The sequence below is a fragment of the Heptranchias perlo genome, chromosome 22, assembly GCF_035084215.1.
Source record: "Heptranchias perlo isolate sHepPer1 chromosome 22, sHepPer1.hap1, whole genome shotgun sequence".
Lineage (NCBI taxonomy): Eukaryota > Metazoa > Chordata > Chondrichthyes > Hexanchiformes > Hexanchidae > Heptranchias > Heptranchias perlo.
The window spans coordinates 34,494,592-34,503,425 of NC_090346.1; the positions used below are offsets into that span (position 1 = coordinate 34,494,592).

The 8,834-nt window shown below is 50.9% G+C and overlaps 1 protein-coding gene across 1 annotated transcript in view; it reads right to left on the reverse strand.

Moving 5' to 3' along the window:
• abcc1 (ATP binding cassette subfamily C member 1 (ABCC1 blood group)) overlaps positions 1-1,674 on the reverse strand; it is a 95,983-nt gene extending 94,309 nt beyond the window's left edge. Inside the window, exon 1 of the mRNA XM_068003222.1 lies at positions 1,520-1,674. Within this exon, the coding sequence (XP_067859323.1) occupies positions 1,520-1,561 (42 nt within the window). The 5' untranslated portion in view covers positions 1,562-1,674. The remainder of the gene's footprint in view (positions 1-1,519) is intronic.
• Positions 1,675-8,834: the final 7,160 nt, after the last annotated feature.

An 8,834-nucleotide genomic window follows, 5' to 3' on the forward strand; every position in this document is an offset into this window, starting at 1 on the left:
TCCTGCAGACTTATCTCTGATGTCCCCCAAGGTTCTATTTTTCATCTACATGCTGCCCCTTGGCGACACTATCCGAAAGCACGTCAGACTTCACACGTACGCTGCCAACACCCAACTCTACCCGTCCACTGAATGATTTGTCACACTACTTGTCCAGTATTGGATGAGCAGAAATTTCTTCCAATTAAATATTGGGAGAACTGAAGCCATTGTGTCTTCTGCCCCTGCCACAAACTCCGTTTCCTAGCCATCGATTCCATCCCCTCTCTGGCCAGCTGAACTGGACTGTTCACAACCTCAGCGTCCTATCTGACCCTGAGCTGAGCTGCCAACCCCATATCCTCTTCATCAGCAAGACCGCCTACTTCCCCCATCTTTGACCCTGCTTCCGCTCATCCAAAACTCTGCTGCCCGTATTCTAAACCACACCAAGCCCGTTCACCCATCGCACCTGTGCTCTCTGACAGACATTGGTTCCCCGTCCAGCAATGTCTCGAATTTAAAATTCTCATCCTTGCGTTTAAATCCCTCCCCATCTCTGTAACCTCCTCCAGTCTTACAGAACCCCCCCAAGAACTCTGTGTTCCTCCAATTCGGGCCTCTGGTGCATCCCCAATTTCTTTCGCCCCACGATTTCTTTCACCCCACCACTGACGGCAGTGCCTTCAGCTGCCTAAGGCCCTAAGCTCTGGAACTCCCTCCCTAAACCTCTCCGCCTCTCTCTCTCCTCCTTTAAGACGCTCCTTATAACCTATCCTAATATCACAGTATGTGGCTCAGGGTCAAATCTGCGTCTCCTATAAAGCGCCTTGGGGTGTTTAGCTACGCTAAATTTGCCATGTAGATACAACTTGCTGTTGTTATTGGCGGATGTGCCAATTCTGCACGAAGTTACCATCAGCTGACTGGGCAGCTATAAATGTATTCGGGCCACTTCAGGCCAGTGGATTACTCTTGGCCGGGACCGTGAGTAGCCCGGGATGGGACCGTGCCCTCAACGGGTCCCCGCATCCACAGCACTCCCCTGGGACCCGTCTCACTCGGTCGGAGTGATGCTCAGTGCCGCGGGATTAGATGGAACTCTTCCTATTTGACCCGTGTCGTTCTCTAAAAATAATAAAGAAGCGGCACATGTTTAAATGGGCTGGTAATCTGTGCCCACCCCTTTGCGTTGGTTCACGCCGCTCCGGAGCCTGGGCCAAGTGGAACCGGCACCCGGTTATGGTGGCTAGGGCGGGCCAACTCCATCCCCATCATTTTCTTCCACCCCCACGTTAAAAAAAAAATATTGGGGGTGCGACAAGGTGACACCTTGAGGTAAAGCCCAGATCACGGCAGCCAAGGCCGGGCCGGCATCAGCCGCAAGAAACGAAAGCAGCTTATGGGCCGGCAATAAAGCCTAAAGAGGAGAGCGGGAGGGCACCGGTCACCCTACCGGCCTCCTCATAGTACCTTAACTTCAACCTCCCCCCCCCTAGGAGAACAAATATTGGGGGTGAAACAAGGGCCCCAGCCTCACCCAGAAGACATCCAACCGATCCTTGCTGCAAAAAGTCTCCATGCCGACTGCACGGCCCGCGCCTCGGCTCGCCGCCTTTCATTGGCTCGCGCCGCTGCCTTCCCATTAAAGAGACCGCGCACCCGAGAGCAGTCGTTTTCTTGGCTCGGTTACAATCCGCAGCAAATGGGTTAGTGTCTTCATTGGAAAGTAGAGAGAGAGAGAGAGAGAAACTTCAGACCGGTACTCTAAGGGTTCCTATGTTATTATCCCTCCCGTCTCCACCCCAAAACCTAACATCAGGGCGGTTACCTTAAAGAAACGACACAATAAACGCCCAAGTCGATTATATCACAAATGTATGTGTGATTAGCTGCACTCAAATACCCATATGAGATCTTTCCACAGAAGGGAAAACATAAATGCAAGGTTTTTTTAATATAATGCCACATTTATATTGCGTGCCACAACAACTTGGCCTTGGTTCCTAGTGCCTATTGTCTCCTCTCTATTTCCTGTTGATTATTTTTTTTATTCGTTCACGGGATGTGGCCGTCGCTGGCGAGGCCAGCATTTATTGCCCATCCCTAATTGCCCTCGAGAAGGTGGTGGCGAGCCGCCTTCTTGAACCGCTGCAGTCCGTGTGGTGACGGTTCTCCCACGGTGCTGTTAGGAAGGGAGTTCCAGGATTTTGACCCAGCGACAATGAAGGAACGGCGATATATTTCCAAGTCGGGATGGTGTGTGACTTGGAGGGGAACATGCAGGTGGTGTTGTTCCCATGTGCCTGCTGCTCTTGTCCTTCTAGGTGGTAGAGGTCGCGGGTTTGGGAGGTGCTGTCGAAGAAGCCATGGCGAGTTGCTGCAGTGCATCCTGTGGATGGTGCACACTGCAGCCACAGTGCGCCGGTGGTGAAGGGAGTGAATGTTCAGGGTGGTGGATGGGGTGCCAATCAAGCGGGCTGCTTTATCTTGGATGGTGTCGAGCTTCTTGAGTGTTGTTGGAGCTGCACTCATCCAGGCAAGTGGAGAGTATTCCATCACACTCCTGACTTGTGCCTTGTAGATGGTGGAAAGGCTTTGGGGAGTCAGGAGGTGAGTCACTCGCCGCAGAATACCCAGCCTCTGACCTGCTCTCGTAGCCACAGTATTTATATGGCTGGTCCAGTTAAGTTTCTGGTCGATGGTGACCCCCAGGATGTTGATGGTGGGGGATTCGGCGATGGTAATGCCGTTGAATGTCAAGGGGAGGTGGTTAGACTCTCTCTTGTTGGAGATGGTCATTGCCTGGCACTTATCTGGCGCGAATGTTACTTGCCACTTATGAGCCCAAGCCTGGATGTTGTCCAGGTCTTGCTGCATGCGGGCTCGGACTGCTTCATTATTTGAGGGGTTGCGAATGGAACTGAACACTGTGCAGTCATCAGCGAACATCCCCATTTCTGACCTTATGATGAAGCAGCTGAAGATGGTTGGGCCTAGGACACTGCCCTGAGGAACTCCTGCAGCAATGTCCTGGGGCTGAGATGATTGGCCTCCAACAACCACTACCATCTTCCTTTGTGCTAGGTATGACTCCAGCCACTGGAGAGTTTTCCCCCTGATTCCCATTGACTTCAATTTTACTCGGGCTCCTTGGTGCCACACTCGGTCAAATGCTGCCTAGATGTCAAGGTCAGTCACTCTCACCTCACCTCTGGAATTCAGCTCTTTTGTCCATGTTTGGACCAAGGCTGTAATGAGGTCTGGAGCTGAGTGGTCCTGGCGGAACCCAAACTGAGCATCGGTGAGCAGGTTGTTGGTGAGTAAGTGCCGCTTGATAGCACTGTCGACGACACCTTCCATCACTTTGCTGATCATTGAGAGTAGACTGATGGGGCGGTAATTGGCCGGATTGGATTTGTCCTGCTTTTTGTGGACAGGACATACCTGGGCAATTTACCACATTGTCGGGTAGATGCCAGTGTTGTAGCTGTACTGGAACAGCTTGGCTAGAGGCGCAGCGAGTTCTGGAGCACAAGTCTTCAGCACTACAGCTGGGATGTTGTCGGGGCCCATAGCCTTTGCTGTATCCAGTGCACTCAGCCGTTTCTTGATATCACGTGGAGTGAATCGAATTGGCCGAAGACTGGCTTCCGTGATGGTGGGGATATTGGGAGGAGGCTGAGATGGATCATCCACTCGGCACTTCTGGCTGAAGATGTTTGCAAACAGCTTCAGCCTTGTCTTTTGCACTCACGTGCTGGACTCTGCCATCATTGAGGATGGGGATGTTTGCAGAGCCTCCTCCTCCCATTAGTTGTTTAATTGTCCACCACCATTCACGACTGGATGTGGCAGGACTGCAGAGCTTTGAGCTGATCCGTTGGTTGTGGAATCGCTTAGCTCTGTCTATAGCATGTTGCTTTCGCTGTTTAGCATGCATGTACTCCTGAGTTGTAGCTTCACCAGGTTGGCACCTCATTTTTAGGTACGCCTGGTGCTGCTCCTGGCATGCTCTTCTACACTCCTCATTGAACCAGGGTTGATCTCCTGGCTTGTTGGTAATGGTAGAGTGAGGAATATGCCGGGCCATGAGGTTACAGATTGTGCTGGAATACAATTCTGCTGCTAGCTGATGGCCCACAGCGCCTCATGGATGCCCAGTTTTGAGCTGTTAGATCCATTCTGAATCTATCCCATTTAGCACGGTGGTAGTGCCACACAACACGTTGGATGGTGTCCTCAGTGCGAAGATGGGACTTCATCTCCACGAGGACTGTGCGGTGGTCACTCCTACCAACACTGTCATGGACAGATGCATTTGCGACAGGTAGATTGGTGAGGACGAGGTCAAGTAAGTTTTTCCCCCGTGTTGGTTCGCTCACCACCTGCCGCAGGCCCAGTCTAGCAGCTATGTCCTTCAGGACTCGGCCAGCTTTTGTGCTACCGAGCCATTCTTGGTGATGGACATTGAAGTCCCCCACCCAGAGTACATTTTGTGCCCTTGCCACCCTCAGTGCTTCCTCCAAGTGGTGCTCAACATGGAGGAGGACTGATTCATCAGCTGAGGGAGGACGGTAGGTGGTAATCAGCAGGAGGTTTCCTTGCCCATGTTTGACCTGATGCCATGAGATTTCATGGAGTCCAGAGTCAATGTTGAGGACTCCCAGGGCCACTCCCTCCTGACTGTATATCACTGTACCGCCACCTCTGGTGGGTCTGTCCTGCCGGTGGGACAGGACATACCCAGGGATGGTGATGGAAGAGTCTGGGATGTTGGCTGAAAGATATGATTCTGTCAGTATGGCTATTGCTTGACTAGTCTGTGGGACAGCTCTCCCAATTTTGGCACAAGTCCCCAGATCTTAGTAAGGAGGACCTTGCAGGGTCGACTGGGCTTGGTGTTTTGCCGTTGTCGTGTCCGGTGCCTCGTGGTCCGATGCCGGGTGGTCTGTCCGGTTTTATTCTTATTATGACTTTTCGTAGCGAGATTTTACAACTGAGTGGCTTGCTAGGCCATTTCAGAGGGCAATTAAGAATCAACCACATTGCTGTGGGTCTGGAGTCACATATAGGCCAGACCGGGTAAGGACGGCAGGTTTCCTTCCCTAAAGGACATTAGTGAACCAGATGGGTTTTTACGACAATCCGGTAGTTTCATGGCCATCATTACTGATACTAGTATTTTAATTCCAGATTTTTATTTAATTAATTGAATTTAATTAGTCCAGTAACATAACCACTATGCTACCGTACCCGATATATTATCCGGACATATTTATCCTAATCTTGCTATGTAACCGCACCTATGTAACTTGAGTATCCCTACGTCCATCTGCGTGCATACTTTGGCTGCCGCTGCAGATCCGAGCCCATCACTTCTATTTCCCCATTTTTCCTTCTTTTCTCTTTACCCCTCCTAGGCCCCTCTCTCCCATCAGCATGCCTCCTCTCATTTCTCCCTTCTCAGGTACTCTGCCCCCCTGCTCCAACCCTTCAGCACTCCTCAACCTTCCTACTCTCCTGCCGGCGTCCCAGGCTTGACTCCCTCTTAGATAAGTTTCTATGTGAGCCTCTCTTGGCATCCTCCGAAGAGCCCATCGAGGCACTCGTGTCTGCCTCCTTACAAGCGACAACCCCAATTGCCCCATCCTCTCTTATCGATCTTCCAGTCCAGTGCGTCCGCTGGGGGCTAATCTTGCCAATCTCCTTCCTGCCCCACTCACCCCTCCCAGCACTCTGCCAGCAGATCAGCTATCACCGCCCGTCTCCGCATCTCCCTCCAGAATGTCTGTTCATTTGTGAACAAGGCCCTTGCCATCCATGAGCTTATTGTGGATGATTGCATTGACATCGTGGCTTTGACAGAAATCTGGCTGACGGGGAATGATACCTTCTCCCTTAATAAAGCATCCCCACCTGGCTATATTTTCCACCACTTGCCCCATCGAGACCGCCGCGGTGGTGATGTGGCCCTTATCATCAAATCACACCTTGGTCTGTCTCCCGCCTTCTCTGGTACCTTCTCCTCCTTTGAGCATCTCACCTTGTTCCTCTCCTCTCACCTCTCCTTTAAAATCCTCGTTCTCTACCATTTACCCAAGTACCACGCCAAGTTCCTCGCCAAGATATCTTTACTACATTCCTCCCTCAGCCTCTGCACCAAGCAACTTCTCATTCTTGGTAATTTCATTCTCCATCTCAACTCATCATGCCCTCTCTCCTCTGAGCTCACAGGCCTCCTATCCTCCCTCAATCTCTCCCTCCATATAAACTCTCCTACCCATATTCACGACTTCCCCCTCGACCTTGCCATCTCACATGGCCTCTCTACTCCCATCGTGTCAATCACAGATAAGGCCAACCCTGAACACTTCCTTGTATCCCCCGTCCCACTTCCTTATGTGTCTGCCTCTAGAAAAACTCTCCCCAAGTCACTTTCAATGGCACTTTCAAATTCCCAACTGCCTAGCCTTTGGCCAGGACATTTCTATAGCTACTGATCTGCTCAATCACACCCTCACCTCCACCTTTGATGCCTTTGTCCCCATTAAAAACATTACTCTTTCTAACCCTGGCCATTCCCCCTGGTACGGCCCTCATCTCCACTTCCTTAAGTCCAAGGGACGCAGACTTGAAGGTTATGGTGGACAAATAGTTTAGCCATTCAACGCCAGATCTGGGTGGACCACATAAAGCACTATCAGATCCTGCTGTACTCTGCCAAAACTGCTCACCCTGGAATTCAAAGATAACCCCCGGCTTCTCTTCACTACAAACCGTCTTCTTACCCCTCTCCCCTGCCTCCTCCACCCTCACCTCCAACAACAAGTGCAAGGAGCTCATGGACTTCATTGTCACTAAGATTGAGACCAAACATTCAGCTGCCTTTGCCACTTCCTTCCCTTCCCCTAGCCCACCAAGCCAAACTTCCCCTAAGGTTCCCCCCACTCTAGCCCTGAACTCGCATCTTTCTCTAGTTTCTCTCCTATCTCCCCTCATGCCGTGTCCGAGCTCATCTTGTCCATGAGTCCCACCTCCTGCTCTCTTGGCCCTAATCCCACCAAACTTCTGACCATCCAATTTCCCTTCCTGGCCCCAATGTTAGCTGCTTTTGTTAATGGTTCCCTCTCCTCTGGGATTGTTCCCCACCCATTCAAATCTGCTGTCACCACAGCCCTCCTCAAAAAACCCACCCTTGACCCCTCTGTCCTTGCAAGCTACTACTCCAACTCCAACCTCCCTTTCCTCTCCAAAGTCCGTACCTTTACCTCTGGAGTCCCCCAAGGATCTATCCTTGGCACCCTCCTATTTCTCATGTACATGCTACCCCTCGGCGACATCACCCAAAGACACAACATCAGATTCCACATATACGCTGATGTGACCCAGCTCTACCTCACCACCACCTCTCCCGACCCCTCCACTGCCTCTGATTTGTCACGCTGCTTGTCCGGCATCCAGTACTGGATGAGCAGCAATTTCCTCCAACTAAATATCGGGAAGACCAAAGCCATTGTCTTTGGTCCCCGCCACAAACACTGTTTCCAGCCACTGACTCTATTCCTCTCCCAGGCCACTGTCTGAGGCTGAACCAGATTGTTCGCAAACTTTGCATCCTATTTGACCCTGAGATGAGCTTCCGACCACATATCCACTCCATCACCAAGACCGCTTACTTCCACCTCCGTAACATCGCCCATCTCCGCCCCGCCTCAGCTCATCTGCTGCTGAAACCCTCATTCATGCCTTGGTTACCTCTAGACTTGACTATTCCAACGTTCTCCTGGCTGGCCTCTGATCTTCTACCCTCCAAAAACTTGAGCTCATCCAAAATTCTGCTGTCTGTACCCTAACATGCACCAAGTTCCATTCTCCCAACACTCCTGTGCTCGCCGACCTACATTGGCTCCTGGTCTGGGAACGCCTCGATTTTAAAATTCTCATCCTTGTTTTCATATCCCTCCAGGGCCTCGCCCCTCCCTATCTCTGTAACCTCCTCCAGCTGTACAATCCTCTGAGATCTCTGGGCTCCTCCAATTCTGGCCTCTCGCGCATTCCTAATTTTAATCGCTCCACCATTGGCGGCCGTGCCTTCAACTGCCTAGGCCCTAAGTTCTGGAATTTCCTCCCTAAGCTTTCCACCTCTCTGCCTCTCTCTCCTCCTCTAAGACACCCCTTAAAATCTACCTCTTTGACCAAGGTTTTTTGGTCACCTGTCCTAATATCTCCTTATGTGGTTCGGTGTCAAATTTTGTTTGATGACGCTTCTGTGAAGGGCCTTGAGATGTTTTACTATGTTAAAGGCACTATATAAATGCAAGCTGTTGTTGTTGTGGTGATGTAGAATCCATTTGTTCTATTAGGAGACATGCCGATGCCATTAAAATGTCAGTAATTCTTAAACTCAACTAAACAACTCCACTGCCTTCCATGAATAAATCTTTCAATAATGCCACAAGAAAGTTAGCAAATTCCAGTATGCATTTTCTAAAATAACCAATATAGAGATACTGGGTTGCCCCGGTGTCATCAACCAGAAATGAAACAAAAGTGCTCCCTTTTTAGAGGGGCACAACTAATAAAGAACATAACCATAAAAACAAAGGAAACATAAACTTAAATAATGATATTATTACCGGTGTCCATTATGCACTCTAGTCCCTGCAGTGTCCACCGGTCATGGAAGGCCTCAAGCTGACTGGCAGACACCGCATACTCCTTCTCCAGGGTACCCGGGCACAGACAAGGCCGCGGAAAAGAGGCAGGCAGCCAGAGTGACCACCCACACGGGCCGAGTCCAACCTGGACCTATAGATGGCCACCTTGGCCATGCCCAGGAGCAGACCCACAAG